This window comes from Mastigoproctus giganteus, chromosome 9, assembly GCF_048544385.1.
Source record: "Mastigoproctus giganteus isolate SK-2022 chromosome 9, ASM4854438v1, whole genome shotgun sequence".
Classification (NCBI taxonomy): Eukaryota; Metazoa; Arthropoda; class Arachnida; order Uropygi; family Thelyphonidae; genus Mastigoproctus; species Mastigoproctus giganteus.
This window is the reverse complement of record NC_143583.1, coordinates 121,398,351-121,424,095: the sequence shown is the minus strand read 5'-3', so window position 1 is coordinate 121,424,095 and position 25,745 is coordinate 121,398,351. Positions and strand designations below refer to the sequence as shown.

Sequence of the window (25,745 nt, the reverse complement as noted above, 5' to 3'; positions counted from 1 at the left end):
GTTTGTTTGTTATTTGGTTTTTAGGAGCATTAGCAACTAAGGCCATATTGCTCCGGGATATGCGGTGGTCATTCCCTGACCTTTCCGCATCCTCCGTATTTGGTGGTGACGGGCTCGAACCCCGGTCTAATCAAGAAGCGTGTGCTACGCACTGCTGCTCCTTCCCACCTGGTTATGGAGGCACCTTTTTACGAAGGCAATGCGAACTGCAGACTCAGCTTTGATCATGAGATCTAAGGAGGACCTGTTCTTACAAAAGTTCTTTTGTGTTAGAATCAATTTTAAGGGCAAAGAGAGTTGCACTCAGTACAGAACCTTGTGGCACTCTTATTACTCATTAGGTGCCGTGTTTTGATGATCCAAACAAGTCAACTGAGGATAATTTTGGGATATTTTTTTCAAGTAATTTACCAAGGCAACTGGAGAGGGAAATTGGTCGGTAATTGTACAGACTGGTAGGGTCTTTTCCTGTTTTAAAAAAGGCAAAAGCTGGAATAAATGTTTTCCATAAATATTCAGTTATAGTAGACCAGAAGTATTTGTAAATTTTTGTCACCAAGGTTTTGTAACATAATATAAGATATTCCATTTTGCCCAGCGGCACTGTTGCTTGTTGTTTTAATGGCATGTAGAAGTTCATGATATTGATGAGGCTGGTTATATGGAAGGAAAACTGAGGTTCAAAAGTTGTTGGCTCGTTGTTGTCTTTGATTGGTCTTTATTTTCTGAAAATCCGGAGAATAAGTTGATGCCGCCGAAACTTGGGCAAAGGTTTTGCCCAAGGCATTTGCTATGTGCTATGTCCTCAGGATCAGAGAGTTCCTGCCCATTCCATGAAACAATTGGTGAAGGGATGGTTGGAAATTTTCTGGAAAATCTGCCTGATTTTCTTCCATATTAACCTGGAGTTAGTGTTTCTGTTTATGGTAGATGCAAACCGAATCCAAGAATTCTTCTTGGCTTGCCTTTGAATGAGACGTGCTTTTGCTGTTGGCTTCTTGTAGTTGATAAGATTAGTTGTGGTTGGGGATCAACAAAATAAATTCCATGCTTAATTTTTTTTAACTACTTTGCTTTTGTGCAGTCTTAATTCCACCAATAGTTAAGGTGTGTCGGGACTGGGGATTCAACAATGGAATTGAACATTTAGCTGCAGATAGTAGGTGTGAAGTGATGTGTCTGGCTTCATCTATCGACTGTGTTCATATATATTGCTTATTTAGGGTGACAACTGATTGAAATTTGACCCAGTTGGCTCGAGAGAACTTCCATTTCCTGCAGGGTTTGGCTAATGGTGGTTGTGCAGTGAGCAGATCACAAATAATTGGAAAATGGTCACTACCCAAAGGATCATCCATAACAGACCATTCTATGATTGGAAACAGAATTGGGAGCATATTGTTTGTTTGTTTGTTATTTGGTTTTTAGGAGCATTAGCAACTAAGGCCATATTGCTCCGGGATATGCGGTGGTCATTCCCTGACCTTTCTGCATCCTCCGTATTTGGTGGTGACGGGCTCGAACTCCAGTCTAATCAAGAAGCATATGCTACGCACCGCTGCTCCTTCCCACCTGGCTACGGAGACGCCAGGGGAGCATATTGATCGACTGCAGAAGTTTGTCCAGTTGGTAATTGTATGTGAGTGGGTGCACCAGTATTAAAAACAGTATGGTTTTGCTTATCCAGAAAGGTTTAAATTAGGTGGCCATGTGTATCTAATTTTGTCAATCCCCATAAGGGGTGGTGGTCATTGAAATCACACAAGAAACAGACAGGGGAAGATAAATGCATTAGCAGGTTTTCAAGATCTGCATAAGAGAAGGTATAACTTGGTGGGAGATAGACTGATACTAGTGTTAATGCAATCTGGGTTATAAAATGTACAGCAACAACTTCAATTTCAGTTTGCAAAACAATTTGCTTGGTTGGGATCTTTGAGCTGATTAAGATGGCCACGCCCACAAGGGTAGCATTTGAAGTATTACGGTCTTGTTGATAGATGGCATAGTTCTTTATGTTGGTGGAAATTTGAGGAGTTAGATAAGTTTCCTGTAGACAGAAACCAACTGGATAGTAGTGATTAATTAAGACATGAACATCATTAAAGTTGCTACAAAATCCTCTACAATTCCATTGTAGAATATAAGGAATTACTGGTGTTTAGAAGAAGAAGCTGTATCTGACAGTTTTTTTAATGTGGCTGGCTTGTGACATTCAGGCTTTGGTTTGTCTTTTTTTGAGAAGAATGGCCGACTGGTGTCCATTTATTCTTCCACATATATTTCTAAGATTGGTTCTTCCTGTCTGAAAGAGTCAATTGTATCCATAGATGTTTCTTGGATATTCTTTTTTAAATGTGAGCTTTGATTATTCAATGCAGAAGCAATCACTGGGGAAGGAGATGCAGCTGGCACTGTAAGTGCAGTATTACTTGTCAGACATTGAAGTGTTTGAAGGAACTGTAACATCAGTTTGGGTGGACACTGATTGATATTTTTGTGCAATACTGGCATATGTACGCTTAGTCATACTGGGAGCAACTACTTTCCTTGCTTCTTGAAAACTTATTTTATTTTCAATCTTATATTTCACAATCTTCTTTTCAGTTTTCCATTTGTCGCATGTCCTTTTAATAAGCAAGATGGTTGCCTTTACAGTTGGGGGCAGGCCATTTCTTTTGCTGAGCAATCATTTTGAGTGTGATCAGCGGACCCACAATTGGGCAAATGGTTTCTTCTGCATGCTGTTCGAGAGTGGCCATATTTTTGGCACTTAAAACATCTCAATGGATTAGGAATGTAAGGCCTAATGCGGCAAAGTAGATAGCCTGCTTTTATCGATGGTAGATTTGGCATATTGAAAGTGAGAATAATATTCTTGTAGGTGAATGTATTGTCTTTTTTAGTCATAATCCTTTTCATTGCAATGACATTTTGATCTTGAAGTTCATGAATTATCTCCTTTTCTGTGACCTCCAATAGATCCCAGCTGGATATAACACCTTTGGATGCATTTAGGGTTGCATGGGGAAAAACCTTTATTGGAATTCCAGCAAAATTTGTAAGTTTTAGTAGTTTCTCCGAATGTCCATGGTTTGTCTCCACTAGTAGGTCCCCTGATTGCAGTCTCTTGACTGTCTTAGAAGATCCTGCCAGACTTTCCAGGTGTTTCTGGATAAGAAACGGAGACAGCTTACTGAGGGACCGATCGGCAAGAGAGTGCATTATGATAAATGCAGGAAAATCTGTCGCTGAGGAAGTGGTTTTCAACCTTTGTGTTGCGATGTGTCATATTCAATATATAACTTTGGCAGAAAGCTCATCGGCTCTAGAGGTGGAAACACATTTTGATCCATGTTTGCTCCTTTTGGCCTTTGGCAGATTGCTTTTCTGCCAAGGTTTCTGGCCCCGCCATGGGGAGACAGGAGCAGTGCCTGGTGTGACCAAGCGTAAAGTAGTAAGGTTAGTAATAGAAGTAAGAAATATAAGGAAGGATGGTTTTGCTTTCTTGCTCTGTACAAGAAATTTTGTAATAGGAGCTGTTATTAAATAAATAAATTTCTTAAGGATAGGAACTTAAAAGAACTATAAATCGCTTTTAGATAATCGCACTTTAAGCACAGAGAAAATGCTCGATCACAATTGCTTGGCACCCGGATCCACATTGGAGAAGAGACAATCACCAGGTTTTTATTTGAGGTGCCTAAAGGACCACTCACTTCGATCATGTACTTAGAAGGGTCGTTTGTGAGAAAAAGATCAAGCGTGTTGGCTGCATGGTTAGGATTGTCCAGTATTCTTGTAGGTAAATGAACAATCTGTGCTAGGTCATTAGTAATTGCAAAGCCTCAGCATCTCGACCAGCTGGGTCGGTGTGACTAGAAAACAGAAGCCAGCTGGAGTTGTGAACATTAAAATCACCAAGGAAAATTACCTCACTGTTAGGAAAGTCAAGTTGCAAAGAGAGGAAGTTAAACAGTTCCAAGTGAATAGTTGAGTTGGGAGAATGGTAGACAACAGATGAATTTGACAGAATGAGGTAGAGAGATTTTAAGTCAGAGAAGGTTGAAAAGAGGAGATTCCAAATTACCAAGTGTCTGACAGGGAATATTGGAATGGACATATTCACAAGTACCACCTTTGAGGTGGCACTTGTGAAATTTGGGCAACTGAGATGAGCAGTGGTTGAATCAACAGATAAATGAGATTCTGTCAGAAGAAGTACATGGTGTTTCGATGACTGCAAGCGGAAATGGACATCGTTGAGATTAGAACCGAGATCACGTATATTTTTGAAATGAACTGAGTAGTGTTTGGGGGATTTAGATCTTTTCGCAGACAAGCTTGCTCTACTACTTTGACAATTCTTGGTGTATTCAATAGTAAGAAAAAGTGTATTTAGGGGGGAACATGGTGTATGAAGTAATGAAATTTTTGGATATGGCGTACACATGATAAGAATATACCCAGACCCTGGACATAACGTGGCCTCGACAATGTCCCGCCCCCGCATACACACTACTCGGACTCCCTGCAGTCACTATCTGGCAGGGTAGAGATAGCAAGATTATACACTAGCTGAAGCTTCCTAGAGAGTTACCAATAGATTTGGTCAGGTGTAACAGTGGCCAGCACACGAACACTGTTTTAGAGCCGTACCCTTGAAAAGGAAGTTTGGATCTCGCCATGATGTTCTTTATAACCTCAAAAGACATCAGTCATACTGCATGATGGAAGAGTGGGGATGGGTTGATTGGCAATTTCCAGCAATTCTCAAACCACATTAGAGCAAAACCTTGTTGTAGAAGTACTGTGTTGTGTAAAGATTGCTGCAATTTATCAATCCTGTTAGGGCAAAACTGTGTTGTAGAAGCAGTACTGTGTTATATGGGGGTTGCTTGTATTTAATTTGATATCTTTTTAAAATCTTTTAAACAAAAAAAAATTAAAAAAGATTGAATGTGCCAATAAAAAGCAGTCGCAGCACATTAAGAGTGCAGGTTTTCAATTTAATATTGCTGGGCCCATTGTTGATTTCAATATATATCAATGATATTGATGAAGGTATATCACTTAATGTCTAAGTCTGCAGATGGCACTAAATTTGGCAGAGTGGTTAATGACAGTCATCAGGCTGAGCTACTGCAAGAAGATCTATGAAAATTGGGTAGATGGGCGGATAAATAGCAGCTGAAGTTTAACGCTGACAAATGCAAGGTACTGCACATGGGTAGCAGTTACCCCACAGAAACTTATCAACTGTGTGGTACTACACTCAAGGTAGTGGAGAATGAAAAAACCTGGGAGTAATTGTGCAGTCAGACATGAAATTGTCTGAGCAGTGCAGACATGCTGCAAGGAGAGTGCATGGTGTTTTGTCAATGATATACAGAAACTTTGATAGCAGAGATAAGGAGGTGATTATCCCTTTGTTGGGCCACATCTTGAGTACTGTATACGGGTTTGGAGGCCTCACTTTAGGAAGGCTGTAGATCTGCTGAAACGGATGCAGAGAAAGGCAACTAGATTGGTGTAGGGAACAAAAGGGTGCTTTTATCTAAAAAGGCTTCAGTCTGCAAACTGCAGCATCTTGAGACCAGGCACATGTGGAGAGATCCGACTGAGGTGTTTAAATCCATGACTAGATTGAGTAAGCTGAATGTTAATGGCATTCTTACACTTGCTGAGATTACAAACATGAGGGAGCATAAATTCAAGTTGAGGAAAGGTGGGTGCAGGATAGATGTACGGAAGTTTGTCTTCGGTCAACAGATTTTCTCCAGTATCAAACGAAGTTTGCAATACAGCATCATTATTATAACGTCTCATAGCATGAACTCCTTTGTTCAATTGATATTTAATTTCAGTTTAGCACCACCAACAATAGTTATTCCTATTGGGGAGGCAATATTCATTTAAAAGTGCAAGACCAGGCAATTTGTTGTGAAGGATTTCATAATATGAGGTGTAATGATGCAATAACCCCAGGGGCTCACATCTGGTGAGTATGGGCTTGGCACACCCAGGGTCCTGAGCTGGATATCATCATTCTTCTCTTTCTTGGTGATTCCCTTTTTTTTCTTTCTCTCTCTCTCTCTCTCTCTCTCTCTCTCTCTCTCTCTCTCTCTCTCTCTCTCTCTCTCTCTCTCTCTCTCTCTCTCTCTCTCTCTCAGGGTAACTCGGGAATTTTTTATTTTTATTTTTTTTTTGGCTAGTGCAGCATAAGCCTCAGGCTTCCTTGCACCATATAGCTAATAATAATAATAATATTGCAAACTTCATTTGCACTCTCCATGAGTTTACTGCATATAAAATGATGCCTCTGAGCATCATTTTATATGTATGGAGATTACCCCATATATACAAATTTCTGCAGTCAGAGGCTGGCCTAAAAAGGCCATATGTGCATCATGTTAAATTCACATACCTTTTGGCATCTCTCATGCTGCAAAAATATATCACTCTAGGTTGTCTACTTGCCAACTTAAGAGGGAATAAATATTCTGAAAACAACAGTGCTCTCTGGGTGATGCCACTAAACTGAGAATAAATAACACCAGTCTTCTCATTGGGGAAGTGTTCCTTATTCAAAAGTGCAAGTCTAGGCAATTCATTGTGAAGGATATAACATTATGAGCTGTTATAGTAATGCTATATTGCAAATTTTGTTTGCTTTCTCCATGAGTTTATTGTGCATTAAAATCATGCCTTTGGGCACTGCCCAATGCATATTAGTACATTTCCACAGTAAGAGGCCTAAAAAGACCATAAATGCATCACATTACTTAAAACTGAATCATTCAGTTAGATAAAATTACAATTAAATAATAATTGTTAGTTACAAAGATACATCACTGCATTATCATTCAATTCAACTGACCACATTTAAAATCAAAGACAAAATTAAAATAACTCACCGATATGCCTGTTACTAAGATATCATTTCGGCAATTTTCTCCAGTATCATGGGTACAACGATGTCCACCCACACACCAGTCACATGGAAAAGGGCTAGACACACACTGTGTGCAACTACAAAATTAAGAAGACAATTGGCGAATTAAGTTCCAATATAAATTATGACCAATTAACAAATAATTCAAATTTTTAAATGATACTGCCAAAAACAAGAGGTTACTGAAACCTAGGGTACAGTACATTCTTGGACTTGTGGCTAGTTAAGTATCTAGTAATGCAATTATAATTTAAAATTGATTTTCCTAGAGAAATAATGAGATAATGGGGTAAGGGTCCAATATATAACTACATATAAATATAAGTGTGATCAAGGTCTGCAATAATTTCTGAAAACCAGTATCAAACTTGAAGAGGGATAACATATCCAAAAGGAAAATAATGAAAGAACAGCAAGCCAATATGAAATTCTGTGTCCTACTGAACAAAGTGGAATTACTTAACAAGTACAGGTCACTGTTGAAAAAAAGCCGTGAAGTAGGGTTGAATTTGAAAGTGTCTGCAATTCTGCCCAGACACGATAGGAGGGAGTATATGATGAGAGCCTTGTCGATCAATTCAGCCCTAGAAAGATTGTGCAAGGCTCAAGGGGTAGAATTTTTTCAGCCTGGAATGTACTTGTTCACAGGAGAGATTGCTTCTACAGGGATGGGATACACTTAAATAGAAAGGGTGCAAGAATATTTGCTGATGCTATCGAGGCAGTGTTAGGTGGGTCAGAAAACTGCTAGCTTGGGGGGAGACAAAGACTAATGGATTAACAGTAGCCACTGGCAGAGGTGAAAGAGATTCTTGCACTGCTTCTATTGGAATGAGCAGAAGCCTGAAAAACAAGATGCAGGATATTTCAGAGACAGCTGGAAGTCATTGCGGTACAAGTAAACACATGGGTTGTATTAGGGTAGCTAAGAATAGAAACAGGTGCATGTATACTTGCGTGTACACCAATGCTAGGAGTTTAGTAAATAAATTTGATGAATTTGAGGTATTGCTCAAAACATCAAAGGCAGATATTGTTGGGATATCAGAGACGTGGTGTCACACAGATATAAGGAATGCAGAACTGGAATTTGGGGAGTACAATGTGTATAGAAAGGATAGACAGGACAGGAGGGGAGGAGGGGTTATGCTATTAGTTAAAAAACACATAAAATCCAAGAAAGTGAAGCCAGTCGACATTGATGGACAGGGCAGTGTCGAGTCAGTTTGGTCAAAATTGAGAGTAGGAGTGTGCTATAGGCCTAATGACTCTGATGAGTATAATAAGATACTGTACAGGGAAATAGAATGGGCCAGTAAATCAGAGAGTCTTATAATGGGGGATTTTAATTTCCCAGATATTGACTGGAATTTGTGGGTTGGTCACTCACACACTAGCAAAGCTTTTGTGGATTTATTGGACGATTGTTTTCTACACCAGCATGTTCGGGAGGCAACTAGAGGGAGTAATACTCTTGATCTGATTATCAGTAGTGATTCTTCATGCATTAAGAATCTGCAGATAAATGAACCACTAGGTGGCAGTGATCACAGTGTGCTGAAGTGGGATTTACTGAAAGAGGTAACTACCATTAGGGGTAAAGGGAAGGGTTATTGCTTCCGTAAAGGCGACTACGATGGACTGAGACAGTATTTAAATTCTATACAGTGGGACCAACTGATGATGTTACCAACAGCAAATTCAAAATGGGAAGCATTCAAGGAACTAATCTTGGAAGCTACCAGGCTTTACACACCAACCAAGAAATATTGTTCAAGGTTCAGGCCTAAATGGTTGTCAGATGAACTAATGAGACATATGGCAGAGAAGAAAAATGCATGGGATACATACAAATTAATGGGTGACATGGAAGCCTATGATAGATATAAGTTGGTCTGTAACCAAGTCACAAAGGAGATTAGGCAGGCAAAGGCAGATTATGAGAAATCGTTGGCAAAGGATGCAAAGAAAAACAGAAAAGATTTCTTTACCTATTTAAACTCAAGAAGGAAAGGGATGAATCAGATTGGCCCACTGGATGTTGATGGTTCAACAGTTGAGGATCCAGCTCAGGTGGTTAACAATCTAAACGAGTATTTTGCATCTACATTCACACATGAGGAGTTATTCAGGAAGGGGAATGTCGTAGGTGAAGTAAACATTGGCAGTGAGCTAGATGATTTTCTAATAACTGAGAGGAAAGTGGAGGAGAAATTGTTGAGGATAAACATAAAAAAGGCACCCGGGGTGGATGGGATCTATCCAGTTATATTAAAGGAGGCAGCAAAGGAAGTAAGCAAACCCCTAGCCATAATTATGAGAGCTTCTTTGGACTCAGGGGAGGTACCCATGGACTGGAGATGTGCAAATGTAACCCCAATTCACAAAGGAGGATCAAAGGCTGACACAAGTAATTATAGACCTGTTAGTTTAACTTCGGTTCCAGGAAAATTAATGGAGGCACTGGTTAAAGAAGCACTGCAGGATCATCTGGACAAGAATTCAGTTATAGCTCAGACACTGCATGGTTTTGTTAAGGGCAGGTCTTGTCTGACCAGTTTGATTGGATACTATGATGTAGTCACAAAAGAACTGGATGCAGGGAATAACTTTGATATTATATATTTGGATCTTAGAAAGGCTTTTGATACTGTTGCGCATGGAAGACTGCTGCACAAATTGGAGAAGTGTGGCATTGGAGGCAAATTGCTGCTATGGATAAAGGGATGGTTGAGTGGCAGAAGACAGAGAGTGGTAATCAATGGACACTGCTCAACGTGGACTAATGTTATTAGTGGAGTTCCTCAGGGTTCAGTGTTGGGTCCATTGTTGTTTTCTGTATTTATAAATGATATTGATGATGGTGTATCAGGCTTAATGTCCAAGTTTGCAGACGATACCAAGGTTGGCAGGGTTGTTAAGGACACTACTGATACTATGCTGCTGCTGCAACAGGATCTGGAAAGGTTGAGCAGATGGGCTGAGAGGTGGCAAATGAAGTTTAACATTGACAAATGTAAAGTACTACATATGGGAAACAGTAACCCCAGATCAACGTATCAACTCTGTGGTACTACGCTGACAGTGGTAGAGAATGAAAAGGACCTGGGGGTAATTGTGCAGGCAGATATGAAGTTCTCTGAGCAGTGCAGACGAGCTGCAAGAGTAGCTCATGGTGTCTTGTCAATGATATACAGGAATTTTTCTAGCAGGGACAGGGATGTGATTATTCCCTTGTATAAGGCATTGGTCAGGCCACACCTTGAGTACTGTATACAGGTCTGGAGGCCTCATTTCAAGAAGGATGTAGAGCTGCTGGAACGAGTACAGAGAAGGGCAACAAGATTAGTGAATGGAACAAAGGGTTGCTCTTACGAAGAAAGGCTTAAGTTTTGCAAATTATAGAGCCTGGAGACTAGGCATCGGCGAGGTGATCTGATAGAGGTGTATAAGGCTTTGAATGGCTTGAGCATGCTCAATGCCGATGGGATTCTTCCTCTTCCTCAGAATAATCACCTGAGAGGGCATAAATTCAAATTGAGGAAGGACGGATGTCGGATAGATGTGCGGAAATTTGCCTTTAGCCAGCGGGCAGTTGGTTTGTGGAATAGACTCCCATCGCTTGTTGTTGAAGTTGACAGCCTAAACAAATTTAAGGCTCAGCTGGACAGGTATTTCGAACAAACGGAGGGGTGAAATGGGAGTAGTGGTTGTTTTTTTTTTTTTTTTTTTTGGCTGATGCTGAATAAGCTTGCTTTCTTGCATCATATGCCTCTACTAATGCTAATGCTAAAGTGTCACCAAAAACATTATAACCAGCATAGAGCATAACCATATCAAAAGAGGTCTATCAATGTCAATGATGTACATCCCCCCCCCCCCCTATAAATTAGTTATCATCATCATTATTTAAATGTAAAGTTTTTACTGCAAGTGTATGAGCTTATTCAGCATCAGCCAAAAAAAAAAAAAATTTACAAAACAATTTCCTCTAAATGTTTGTCCAGTTCCTCCTTAAATTTATTTAACCTATCAACTTCCACAACAACAGATGGAAGTTTGTTCCAGCAATTAACCACCCGCTGGCTAAAGGCAAATTTCTGTACATCTATTCTATATCTGTCTTTCCTCAATTTAAATTTATGGCCCCTTAGGTTCGTAATCTGAACAAGTGGAAGAATCCCATCAGAATTCAGCGTGCTCAACCCATTAAAGGCCTTATACACCTCAATCAGATCACCTCGCAGGTGCCTAGTCTCCAGCCGCTGGAGACATTAAGGAAGTAAGGAAGACATTAGAAAAATTCATCTCTGTGAGATTCACACAAGCACTCGTTTCAATTAACATATGGTCATGATAAAATTCATATTTTTTTTACACTACATACATATTCATATATATGGTTACAGACAACAAGAAAGGATATAGTTATTTGCACATTTATCAATATTTATGACTAATATACCCCATAACAGGCATAATCAATTATGATCTCCTGATAATACTAATACAGTGGACCCTCACTTTACGTTGGTTCACTGTACGACCAAATCACTTTACGATTGACTCTCCATAAAACAATATCATTCACTATATGACACATAGTAAGCACCAGTCATTGTGATCACGCTTACAAATTGAATTTTAATTCTACTAATTAATGCTGTTATATGTACATACTAACTAATTGATATTTCTGTTCACTGACATTTTTTGGGAGATTGTAAAATTTAAAGCAGTAAAAAATATAAGCAATGAATAACAAAGAATGTAGTATGCACAAATTACAACTAATACGACACGTGAGATACAAAGTAACAAGTTTACGAAACTTGAAAAAACAGGAATGAAGAGAAGATTTCATGGAAGGGGAAACACATTTCACCAAAATAATGTTAAAACCCACACAATTCCAGCTATTATTATCACAAATGCAATAAGATCGAGTTTACTACCAGTTTATGGAATATTGCACTAACAGAAAAGCACAATAAACCGGAAACTGCAAATTGTTTTTACTGTTTTATGGTAGTGATCTCCAGATATGTGCTTTAGAAAAATATCACAAAGGAACTCAAAATTGATTCTTATAACCAAAGATATGGTAACGATGAAAGTGTAGTGCATTTTAATGATTATTGAATTTGTTTTTTGAAATTTGTTTCTATAAAGCAGCTGATACTAACCAGAGATCATGTTAACCAGCGCCTACCTATTTCACTTTACAATTTTCTCAGACTGGACCACGTGGTTCTTTCTCTCAGCCAAGAGCAGCATTTGTAAATGTGTTGGCAGCGTGCTTTATTTTTGCATCCTTTTGTTAAAGTGATTTTTTGTGTTGTCCTTCAACTGTTGAGGAAGGAGACAGCAGTCTCCGAAAGCTTCAGGTTTTATCACTTTTAATCCAGTTTATTTTAGATAATTTTATTGTTTTGGTATTTTTAACTATATTTTTAACGTTTTTATCATAGTTTATTTTATCGTAATTTATTGTAATATTTTAGTCTTCCGATAGTGTTTTCATTATATTTTATTTCTGTATACAGTAAACCCCCGCTTTTCGCAGGGGGTTACATTCCTGAGAAATGCCGCGAATACCGAAAACTGAGTGATGGCTCCCATAGTAATAAAGGGGTTTCCGTTCCAAAGTATGAAATATATAAGAAAAACTAGTCTAAAATTTTGTCTATGTATGTATTATATGTATCTTCATAATCTGACTATGTACATAGCCAGTACATAGTGAAATGCAAGCATATGGCATCAAAATGAAAATAAGAAACAATTTAATATTAAATGTAATATTTATTAGAAATTTCAAACAAATATTTCAATCCAGCGCCTTTGCTAGCTAAAAAAACTTATCCCGCCAGTACTACATCAGTTTCGCTAAAGTGTTGATAAAGGAGTTTTGCCTTTTCACGAATGATGAGTGAACTTAACGGAATTTTATTTTGAGTTCGGTCTTCTATCCACAGATTTAAAGCCTTTTCCATTTTTTCTAATTAACATCACGAGTTACAGAGCAAATTTTTGAAACAATTAGGGTGTTTTCACGGACATTACAGCGGATTTTTTCTTCCGATTTCTAGATTGACCGTACCGTTGACTCATTGATTTTATAATGTTTTGCCACCACTTTCACCATTAGCAATTTTGTCTAATAACTCAATTTTATTCGCTAATGCCATCACCTTCTTTGATCTTTTCACATTTCCCTTGTTATTCGTAGCCATATTTTTCTACGGGTTAGAAAGAACTTGTCCACAATAAAGTCACTTTCTTCTGTTAACACACTCTAAAAAGTGTTTTACACTGCAAAACGGTAAATTTATCACTATTGTAAGCATATCAATTTATAAATTGATAAATTTATTCAATTTATAAGCATATAAATTAAAAGCAAACGATGAAACCTTCCATGACAAGGGCATAACACATACTGAACAAGGATTAGCGAGAAACATCCACGCCGGGATTTTGTCACCCCCCCCCCCACCCACTGAGTGCTGTTTTGACCGGGAAAGATAATTTTAGCCACGCCCATGTTTTTTTATGGCGGAAAATGTTCACAGCGCTTTAAAATTCACATTTTTTAGGTTTCATTTTATATTAAATCAGCGACCGCGAATAGCGGGGGTTTACTGTATTTTATTTTTATAGTAAATTTTTAATTCCCTGGCTGGTGTTTGTCTTTAATTATTGCAGTATATGTATGCTTAGCCATACTGGGAGCAATTACTTTCCTTGCTTCTTGAAAACTAACTTTATTTTCAATCTTATATTTCCCAATCTTCTTTTCAGTTTTCCATTTGTTGCATGTCCTTTTAATAAGCAGGATGGTTGCCTTTACAGTTGGGGCAAGTCATTTCTTTTGCTGAGCAATCACTTTGAGTGATCAGATGACCCACAATTGGGGCAAACCTGTTTTCCTCTGCACGCCGTTTGAGAGTGGTCATACTTTTGCCTCTTAAAACATCTCAATAGATTAGGAATGTAGGGTCCAATGTGGCAAAGTAAATGGCCTGCTTTTATTGATGATGGTCGATTTGGCATATTGAAAGTGAGAATAATATTCCTTGTAGGTGTGAGTGTATTGTCTTTTTCAGTCATAATCCTTTTCACTGCAATGACATTTTGATCTTGAAGTTCATGAATTATCTCCTCTTCCGTGACATTCAATAAATCCCAGCTGGATATAACACCTTTGGATGTATTTAGGGTTGCACGGGGAGAAACCTTTACTGGAATTCCAGCAAAGCTTGTATGTTTTAACAGTTTCTCCAAATGTCCATGGTTTATTGTCTCCACTAGTAGGTCCCCCACTGCAGTCTCTTGACTGTCTTAAGAGATCCTCCAGACTTTCCAGGTGTTTCTAGATAAGAAACAGAGACAGCTTACTGAGGCACCGATTAGCAAGAGAGTGCATTATGATAAATGCAGGAAAATCTGTTGTGAGGAATTGGTTTTAAACCTCTTGGGTTGCGACATGTCATGTTCAGTTTCCGTGTCTGGCCAAGAGCTTGTAGGCTCTAAAGGTGGAAACACATTAAGATCCATATTTGCTCCTTTTGGCCCTTGGCAGACAGATGAACTGTTCTCCCTCTAACCACTCAATGCGGGTGATGGTAGATGGCTCTCTGTCTTCTAACTCCTCCACTAATGCTGGTGTTCCCCAAGGTTCAATTCTTTCTTCCACTCTCTTCTTCTTGTATATTAATGATCTTCTTCCACTGACTGGAAATCCTATCCATATTGTTGCTGATGACAGCACATTGTATCCCACCATTCGGTTTTAGAAATCTTTCTCTGCTCAAACAGCTTACTTCTTGAATATTCACTATCAATTCCTTAAATGCTGATCTCCAGGTAATTCTCCAGTGCGACAAAGATAACTTAGTTGATTTCAATCCTTCTAAAACTCAGTACTGGCTTATATCTAACAAAAAGGATTCTTCTGCTCCTATGCTTATCTTTGGTGACACTCCGATTTCTAGGCAAGATCATATATCTATATTGGGGATTACCCTGACTTTTATTATCTTTTGCCATAAGCACATTACAAACATTGCTTCCTCTGCATCAAAAAAACTGGGTTTTCTCTTTTACTTTTGGCATTACTTTTCTTCCAAACAGCTTTTCACTCTGTACAAATCTCAAATTTGCCCTACCATGGAATATTGTTCCCATGGTAGGGCAAATGCCCCCAAAGCCTCTCTAGAGGCAGTGCCCCCAAAGCCTCTCTCAGGATCCTAGATTCCATTCAGAAGAGGGCAGTTAGGTTAATTAATGACTCATTTCTATCAGAGTCACTCCACTCTCGGTGTCAGACTTACTGTTTCTGTTGCATGCCATTTCTATAGATACTTCCACGGGAACTGTTCTTATGAATCAGCTTCTATAATTCCCACTCTCTCTTTCAAAGCAGTTTGAAATATGTCGCAACCAGTTAACATCCTGTTACTGTCCAACTTCAAATACACAGAACCAACTTCTCTTCTTCTTCTTCATTTATTCATGCAACTTCCATTTTCTGGAACAATCTACTTTCATATGCATTTCCTGAAAATTACAATCTACAAGTCTAATTCTGGTCTCTTGCTAAAGCTCAACAAATATCTTCTTTCATCGTCTCAACCTCCAATCCATGCACAGTACTAAGCACTATAGGTGCTAATACCTCTTGTGTTTAGGGTTTTCATAAAAAAAAAAAAAAAAAAAGGAGCAGTGCCCAACCATTCCTTTATTCCAGCAGTAACTTTTCCTTAATTCCACATTGTTCCAATTTGTATAGCAGCATTTTATGTGCAACAGCATCAAAGGTTTCATGAAACATAAGTATATAAATGTAAAAATTATTTTTTGCATCCAGTTTCCTTTGTCACTGTGTCATAGTATCCAATCAACCTTATGAAATCCATGCTGTTACTGCAGTACAAATGCATTCCTGTCTAGATCATCATCAGCTATTTTCAATAAACTGCAAGATGAAGGCCTCTCCAGCAACTTTCCAGTTCCTTTTGTTTTGTGCAGTGGCCATCCATTTCTACCCACAAGCTCATTAATTTCATCTGACCATCGTTGTTGTTGTCTTCCAGGATTTCTCTTAGCTCCTCTTGGTTTCCATTCTGTTATTTTCTTAGTCCATCTGATATCATGTCTTCGAGCTATGTGTCCTGCCCAAGATCATTTTAGTTTTTTAGTAGTAGTAGTAGTGGCATGTAATGCAAGAAACCAAGTGTATGAGCTTATGCGGCATCAGCCAAAAAAAAAAAAAAAAAAAATCACACCATTCCCTCCAAATGCCTGTCCAGTTCCTCCTTAAATTTATTTAACCTATCAATTTCCACAACAACAGGTGGAAGTTTGTTCCAGCAATTAACCACCCGCTGGCTAAAGGCAAATTTCCGCACATCTATTCTACATCTCTATTTTCTTAATTTTAATTTATGCCTCCTTAGGTTCGTAATCTGAACAAGTGGAAGGATCCCATCAGAATTCAGCATGCTCAAACCATTCAAGGCCTTATACACCTCAATCAGATCAATGTGCAGGTGCCTAGTCTCCAGCCACTGCAATTGGCAGAACTTAAGCCTCTCTTGGTAAGAGGATCCCTTCATTCCCCTCACCAATTTTGTTGCCCTTCTCTGTACACGGTCCAGTAAATCTACATCCTTCCTAAAATGAGGCCTCCAGACCTGTATGCAGTACTCAAGGCGTGGCCCCAACGATTGCCTTATACAGATGGACAATCACCTGCTTTTCCCTGCTAGCAAAATTCCTATATATCATTGACAAAACCCCATGATCTGCCCTGGCAGACTGTCTGCATTGCTCAGAAAACTTCATATCTGACTGCACAATTACTCCCAGGTCTTTTTCATTTTCTACCAACCTTAAGTGTAGTACCACACAGTTGGTACTGTTTCTCTGGGGTTACTTCTACCCAGGCGCCTCCGTAGCCAGGTGGGCAGGAGCAGCAGTGCGTAGCATACGCTTCTTGATTAGACCGGGGTTCGAGCCTGTGATCACCAAATACGGAGGATGCGGAAAGGTCAGGGAATGATCACCGCATATCCCCTGAGCAATATGGCCTTAGTTGTTAATGCTCCTAAAAAAAAACCAAATAACAACTTCTACCCATATGCAGTACTTTGCATTTGTTAAGGTTAAACTTCAGTTGCCACTTCTTAGCCCATGTGCCCAAATTATCTAGATCCTGTTGCAGTAGCACACTGCCATTATTGTCAGAACCCCGCAACCTTTGTATCATCTGAAAACTTCGATACTAAGCCTGATATACCTTCATCAATATTAGCATTTTAGCATTAGCATTAGTAGAGGCATTTGATGCAAGAAAGCAAGCTTATGCAGCATCAGCCAAAAAAAAAAAAAAAAAAAAAAAAACCCACTTCCACTTCACCCCTCTGTTCGTTCAAAATACCTGTCCAGCTGAGCCTTAAACTTATTTAGGCTATCAACCTCCACCACAAGGGATGGCAGTCTGTTCCACCAACCAACCACCCGTTGGCTAAAGGCAAATTTCCGCACGTCTATCCTACATCTGTCTTTCCGCAATTTGAATTTATGCCCTCTCAGGTGATTTTTCTGAGCTAGAGGAAGAATCCCATCAGCATTGAGCATGCTTAAACCATTCAAGGCTTTATACACCTCTATCAGATCACCTCGCTGGTGCCTAGTCTCCAGACACTGTAATGTGCAAAACTTAAGCCTTTCTTCGTAAGAGCACCCCTTTGTTCCATTCACTAATCTTGTTGCCCTTCTCAGTACCCGTTCCAGCAGCTCTACATCCTTCTTGAAATGAGGCCTCCAGACCTGTATACAGTACTCTAGGTGTGGCCTGACCATCGCCTTATACAATGGAATAATCACCTCCTTATCCCTGCTGGAAAAATTCCTGTATATCATTGACAATACTCCATGAGCTACTCTTGCAGCCCGTCTGCACTGCTCAGAGAACTTCATATCTGCCTGCACAATCACCCCCAAGTCCCTTTCATTCTCTACCACTGTCAGTGTAGTACCACAGAGTTGATATGTTGCTCTGGGGTTGCTGTTTCCCATGTGTAGTACTTTACATTTGTCAATGTTAAACTTCATTTGCCACCTCTCAGCCCATCTGCTCAACCTTTCCAGATCCTGTTGCAGCAGCATAGTGTCAGTAGTGTCCTTGAGAACCCTGCCAACCTTTGTATCATCTGCAAACTTGGACATTAAGCTTGATATACCATCATCAATATCATTTATAAATACAGAAAACAATAATGGACCCAACACTGAGCCCTGAGGGACTCCACTAATAACATTAGTCCACGATGAGCAGTGTCCATTGATTACCACTATCTGTCTTCTCCCCCTCAACCACCCCTTTATCCATAGCAGCAATTTGCCTCCAATGTCACACTGCTCCAATTTGTGTAGCAGTCTTCCATGTGCAACAGTATCAAAAGCCTTTCTAAGATCCAAGTATATAATATCAAAGTTATTCCCTGCATCCAGTTCTTTTGTGACTGCATCATAGTATCCAATCAAGTTGGTCAGGCAAGACTTCCCCTTAACAAAACCATGCTGTGTCTGAGCTATAACTGAAGTCTTGTCTAAATGATCCTGCAGTGCTTCTTTAACCAGTGCCTCCATTAATTTTCCTGGAACAGAAGTTAAGCTCACAGGTCTATAATTACTTGTGTCAGCCTTTGATCCTCCTTTGTGAATTGGGGTCACATTTGCACATTTCCAGTCTATGGGTACCTCCTCTGAGTCCAAGGAAGCTCTCATAATTATGGCTAAGGGTTTGCTTACTTCCTTTGCTGCCTCCTTTAATATAACTGGATAGATCCCATCCACCCCGGGTGCCTTTCTTGTGTTTATCTTCAACAGTTTCTCCTCCACTTTACTCCCAGTTATTTCAAGATTCTGTAGCTTACTGCTAGAGTTGAATACAATCACTGATAAATATACAAAACAACAGAGGACCCAACACCGAACCCTGTGGGACTCCACTAATAACATTGGTCCACGAAGACCAGCACCCATTAATTACCACCCTCTGTCTTCTCCCACTTAACCATCATTTTATCCAGTGTAGCAACTTAACCTTAATACCATTCTGCTCCAATTTGTACAATTGTCTGCCATGTGCAACAGTGTCAAAATCTTTCCTGAAATCTAAATATATTAGGATTAGCATTAGTAGAGGCATATGATGTAAGAAAGCAAGCTTATGCAGCATCAGACAAAAAAAAAAAAAACTACTACTTCACCCCTCCGTTCATTCAAAATACCTGTGCAGCTGAGCCTTAAATTTATTTAGGCTATCAACTTCCATAACAAGGGATGGAAGTCTGTTCTACCAACCAACTACCCGCTGGCTAAACGCAAATTTCCACACATCTATCCTACATCTGTCTTTCCTCAATTTGAATTTATGCCCTCTCAGGTGATTATTCTGAGCAAGAGGCAGAATCCCATCAGCATTGAGCATGATCAAACCATTCAAGGCTTTATACATCTCTATCAGATCACCTCGCTGGTGCCTACTCTCCAGATACTGTAATTTGCAAAATTTAAGCCTTTCTTTGTAAGAAAAACCCTTTGTTCCATTCACTAATCTTGTTACCTTTCTCGGTACTCGTTCCAGCAGCTCTACATCCTTCTTGAAATCAGGCCTCCAAAGCTGTATACAGTACTCAAGGTGTGGCCTGACCATTGCCTTATACAAGGGAATAATCACCTCCTTATCCCTGCTAGAAAAATTCCTGTATATCACTGATTAGACACCATGAGCTACTCTTGCAGCACATCTGCACTGCTCAGAGAACTTCATGTCTGCCTGCACAATTACCCCCAGGTCCTTTTCATTCTCTACCACTGTCAGTGTAGTACCACAGAGTTGATATGTTGCTGTTTCCCATAGGTAGCACTTGTCGATGTTAAACTTCATTTAAACTCTCAGGTCTATAATTACTTGTGTCAGCCTTTGTCCTCCTTTGTGAACTGGGGTCACATTTGCACATCTCCAGTCTATGGGTACCTCCCCTGAAGCTCTCATAATTATGGTTAAGGGTTTGCTTACTTCCTTTGCTGCCTCCTTTAATATAACTGGATAAATCACATCCATTCCAGGTGCCTTTCTTGAGTTTATCCTCAACAATTTCTCCTCCACTTTACTATCAGTTTTTACAAGATTATCTAGCTTACTGCTAGAGTTGAATACACCTCTGGCATTCCCCTCACTGAATAACTCCTCATGTGTGAATGTCGATGCAAAATATTCATTTAGTTTGTTAGCTACATGAGCAGAATCATCAACAGTTGAACCATCGATATCAAGTGGACCAATCTGATTCATCCCCTTCCTTCTAGAGTTTACATAGGAAAAGAACTCTTTGCTGTTTTTCTTTGCATCCCTTGCAAAAGATTTCTCGTAATCTGTCTTAGCCTGCCTAACCTCCTTTGTAACTTGGTTACAGATCAACTTATATCTATCATAGGCTTCTTTGCCACGTGTTAATTTATATGTAACCCATGCATTTTTCTTCTCTGCCACATGTCTCATTAGTTCATCTGACATCCATTTAGGCCTAAACCTTGACAATATTTCTTAGTTGGTATGTAAAGCCTAGTGGCTTCCAAGATTAATTCTTTGAATGCTTCCCATTTTGAATTTGCTGTTGGTAACATCATCAGTTGGTCCCGCTGTATAGAATTTAAATACTGTCTCAGACCACCGTACTCGCCTTTACGAAAGCAATAACCCTTCCCTTTGTTCCATTCACTAATCTTGTTACCTTTCTCGGTACTCGTTCCAGCAGCTCTACATCCTTCTTGAAATCAGGCCTCCAAAGCTGTATACAGTACTCAAGGTGTGGCCTGACCATTGCCTTATACAAGGGAATAATCACCTCCTTATCCCTGCTAGAAAAATTCCTGTATATCACTGATTAGACACCATGAGCTACTCTTGCAGCACATCTGCACTGCTCAGAGAACTTCATGTCTGCCTGCACAATTACCCCCAGGTCCTTTTCATTCTCTACCACTGTCAGTGTAGTACCACAGAGTTGATATGTTGCTGTTTCCCATAGGTAGCACTTGTCGATGTTAAACTTCATTTAAACTCTCAGGTCTATAATTACTTGTGTCAGCCTTTGTCCTCCTTTGTGAACTGGGGTCACATTTGCACATCTCCAGTCTATGGGTACCTCCCCTGAAGCTCTCATAATTATGGTTAAGGGTTTGCTTACTTCCTTTGCTGCCTCCTTTAATATAACTGGATAAATCACATCCATTCCAGGTGCCTTTCTTGAGTTTATCCTCAACAATTTCTCCTCCACTTTACTATCAGTTTTTACAAGATTATCTAGCTTACTGCTAGAGTTGAATACACCTCTGGCATTCCCCTCACTGAATAACTCCTCATGTGTGAATGTCGATGCAAAATATTCATTTAGTTTGTTAGCTACATGAGCAGAATCATCAACAGTTGAACCATCGATATCAAGTGGACCAATCTGATTCATCCCCTTCCTTCTAGAGTTTACATAGGAAAAGAACTCTTTGCTGTTTTTCTTTGCATCCCTTGCAAAAGATTTCTCGTAATCTGTCTTAGCCTGCCTAACCTCCTTTGTAACTTGGTTACAGATCAACTTATATCTATCATAGGCTTCTTTGCCACGTGTTAATTTATATGTAACCCATGCATTTTTCTTCTCTGCCACATGTCTCATTAGTTCATCTGACATCCATTTAGGCCTAAACCTTGACAATATTTCTTAGTTGGTATGTAAAGCCTAGTGGCTTCCAAGATTAATTCTTTGAATGCTTCCCATTTTGAATTTGCTGTTGGTAACATCATCAGTTGGTCCCGCTGTATAGAATTTAAATACTGTCTCAGACCACCGTACTCGCCTTTACGAAAGCAATAACCCTTCCCTTTACCCCTGATGGTGGTTACCTCTGAGTAAATCCCACTTCAGCACACTGTGATCACTGCCACCTGGTGGTTCCTCTATCTGCAGATTCTTAATGCATGAAGAATCACTACTGATAATCAAATCAAGAGTATTACTCCCTCTAGTTGCCTCCCTAACATGCTGATGTAGAAAACAATCATCCAATAAATCCACAAAAGCCTTGCTAGTGTGTGAGTGACCAATCCACACATTCCAGTCAATATCTGGGAAATTAAAATCCCCCATTATAAGACTCTCTGATTTATTGGCCCTCTCCTATTCTCAATTTTGATCTCCCAATGCTTATATCACACCAAACTGATTTGACACTGCACTGTCCAGCAATGTCGACTGGCTTCACTTCCTTGGATTTTATGTGTTTCTTAACTAATAGCATAACCTCTCCTCCCTTCCTATCCTGTCTATCCTTTCCATAGACATTGTACTCCCCAAATTCCACTTCTGTATTCCTTATATCTGTGTGACACCACGTCTCTGAAATCTCAACAATATCTGCCTTTGATGTTTTGAGCAATACCTCAAATTTATCAATTTATTTACTAAGCTGCTAGCATTGGTGTACACACAAGTATACATGAACCTGTTACTTTTCTTAGCTACCCTAACACAACCCACGTGTTTACTTGTACCCCAATGATTCCCAGCAGTCTCTGAAATATCCTGCATCTTATTTTCCAGGCTGCTGCTCATTCCAGTAGAAGCAGTGCAAGAATCACTTTCACCTCTGCCAGTGGCTATTGTTAATCTATTAGTCCTTGTATCCCCCCAATCTAGCAGTTTTCCAACCCACCTAACACTGCCTCGATAGCATCAGCAAACATTCTTGCACCCTTTCTATTTCAGTGTATCCCATCCCTGTAGAAGCAGTCTCTCCTGTTAACAAGTACAGACCAGGCTGAAAAAAATTCTACCCCTTGAGCTTTGCACAATCTTTCCAGGGACGAATTGATCGACAGGGCTCTCATCATATACTCCCTCCTATCGTGTCTGGGCAGAATTGCAGACACTTCACTTTCAAATTAAGTTAAGTGAAGTAATTCCGACTGAAGTAATTCCGCTGGTCTCCTACTTTTAATATCATTAGTGCCAACGTGTACAACTATATCACCTTTTGTGCCCTTAAAAAATGATATCCGCTCAACAACGTCATTAATCTTTGCCCCTGGCAGACATACCCTGGTCCTGTTCCACCTATCCTTTTTACAAAGCATGTTTCCCGTTTCCCTGACAATAGAGTCACCAACAACTACTAGTTCCTTTGGGACCAGCGCATTCTGCCTTGGGGGCTTAAAGTTATGTATTAATTAATTGTGTTTCGTTTGTAATCTAAGTCGTTATATGTATTTAGTTAAAAGTACAATTTAATTGACAACAAAGTTTAACAAAATTAGTTGATTTTGCTGATTAATTCACAATATTATATTATATACTATACTATACTAATGCTGTAGGCCTCTGTAGCCGAGTGGGCAGGAGCGGGAGTGCAGTAGCACACGCTCTTTGAGTAGACCGGGGTTCAAGCCCCTGACTGCTGAATACGGTCGATCTGCCAACCCGCACTGGACCAGCGTGGCAGATTATGGTCCATTTCCCTCAACATGAATTGTTGAGGAGGCTTCCATCCTGCAGTGGGTTGATAATGGCTGCACTTTACTTTACTTTTTTACTAATGCTATCTAGTTCGGGATATAACGTTGTATCTATAACAATGGCGCCAGTTAAGAACAGTAAATCTACAGACACTTAAGTATTAATTAACTTCCAAATTTAGCTGTCTCAATTCAGAATAAACTAACGATCCTGACTAGGTCTATAAGCTACTTATAGAAAATAATTTGATGTATCAATTGGTCAATAAAACGGCTAATGTGGCTAAAAAACTTATCATTCAGCAGAGCTGCAACTTGGAACACGCGGATATGATACCCTTACCGATACTTTTATGCAATTACAAGGCCGAGTAAAGAATAAATACACCAGATTAATCAGAAAATCACAAAATAATGCTATACTGCTAAATTTAAATCAAAAGTTTTAGAAAAACAATAATTTCAAATCAATAAATAAGAAAATCCACTTAGTGGCTTTGAACACGTCTGGCTCCCATCAGCCTCGTCAGCAGACCAACAGTGATATCAAATATGATATCAAAATTATTTTTTGCATTCAGTTCCTTTGTAACCACATCTTTGTAACCTTTAGCTTTGATAAGAATGTCCTTTACTTGAGTTTGCTGCCTAATCCATGTGTTTCTCTTCTTATCTAACAGTCTGATTCCCAATATAATTCGTTCCATTCTTCGCTGTGTAGTTCTCAGCTTCTCTTCCATTCTTTTGGTGAGTGCCCAAGTTTCACTTCCAGAAGTCATGGTGGGGAGTATACATTGGTTCATTATTTTACATTTCAGACAAATTGGGATATTGCTCCTCAGTATGTGACCATATTTCCTGAATGCTATCCATCCAAAATGTATTCTTCTCTTGACTTCCAGCCATTTATCATGATTACAGCTAATGACTTGTCCAAGATAAGTATATGACTCCACCTTTTCAATTACTGCTCCTTCAATCATTATTTCCCTTTCTGTGGCATACTTGTTCATTATTACTTTTGTTTTAGCCATATTCATCTTTAGTGCAAAATCCTTACTGACTCTGGATAACTGATTAGAGTTTCCTCTAATTCTTTGGGATCATGGCTTATGACCACAATGTCATCTGCAAATCGTAAATGGTTTTAGGTACTCTCCATTCACATTAACTCCTTTCTGCTACCAGTCTAATCTTCTGAAAGCTTCCTCAATGGAAGCAGTAAACAAATTCGGAGATATTATATCTCCTTGTTGAACTCCTTTCTCAATTTTAAATTTGCTACTGCCTTTGTCTAGTCTAATAAAGGAGGTAGTGTTCTCATATATATTCTTCAAAATCATAATATATGGGGTATCTATGCCTTGTCTTTCCAGTGCCTGAAACATTGCCTTATGCTATATGGAGTCAAATGCCTTTTCATAATCCAAAAATGCCAGACATAATGGTGTTTTATATTCATTTGCTTTCTCCATTAGCTGTGACATTATGTGAAAATGATCCATAGTTGAGAATCCTGTCCTAAAGCCAGCTTGCTCTTTTGGTTGATTCTCATCAAGAATTCTTTCTAATCTGTTAGTAGTGACACTTGTGAACAACTTGTAGATTTGGGATAACAAGCTAATTGGTCTATAATTTCCAATTTATGATTTATCTCCTTTCTTATGCAGCAAAACTATGATTGCATTATTCCACTCCTTAGGCATCACACCTTTTCTAATGCATTTTGTGAAGAGTCTTGCCAGTTTTTGTGTCATGTCTCTTCCTCCCAATTTTAACAACTCTACAGTAACTTCATCTTCTCCCGAGTTTTCTGATTCTTCATTTTCTCCAACACATGTTCTACCTCATCAGGAAGGATATCAGGTATATTGTATGTGTTACTAATTTGCAATCCATCTCCCCCACTGTTGGCATCATTCCCTCGTTCCTTGTATAACTGTTTATAGTAATGTTCTGCTATTTATAAGCACACCATCGCTATTCTTCAGTTTAAGTATCATTTGTCTTTCTGTATTACTGCTCATGGCTGCTGATTTAAATCCTTTGTTTTCCCTTAATGTTTGTTCTACTTTTTTTGTGTTAAATTTTCTTATGTCTTTTCTGAGTCTCTTTCTAATGGCTTGGTATAACTCAGTATATTCAATTTTCTTCTTGTCAGTGTTTTTCTTGCTCTTCATTTGTCATCTTTGGTTCATCATGACAAGG

The 25,745-nt window shown here is 39.2% G+C and overlaps 1 protein-coding gene across 2 annotated transcripts in view; it reads right to left on the bottom strand.

The window, feature by feature from the left end:
- The window catches only part of LOC150080687 (plexin-A2-like), a 1,379,917-nt gene that overhangs the window by 676,867 nt on the left and 677,305 nt on the right, over nucleotides 1–25,745 (bottom strand). For both annotated transcript variants that reach the window (XM_090381876.1, XM_090381877.1), the window contains one exon: nucleotides 6,918–7,032. In XM_090381876.1, coding sequence (XP_090238002.1) covers nucleotides 6,918–7,032 — 115 coding nt within the window. The remainder of the gene's footprint in view (nucleotides 1–6,917; nucleotides 7,033–25,745) is intronic.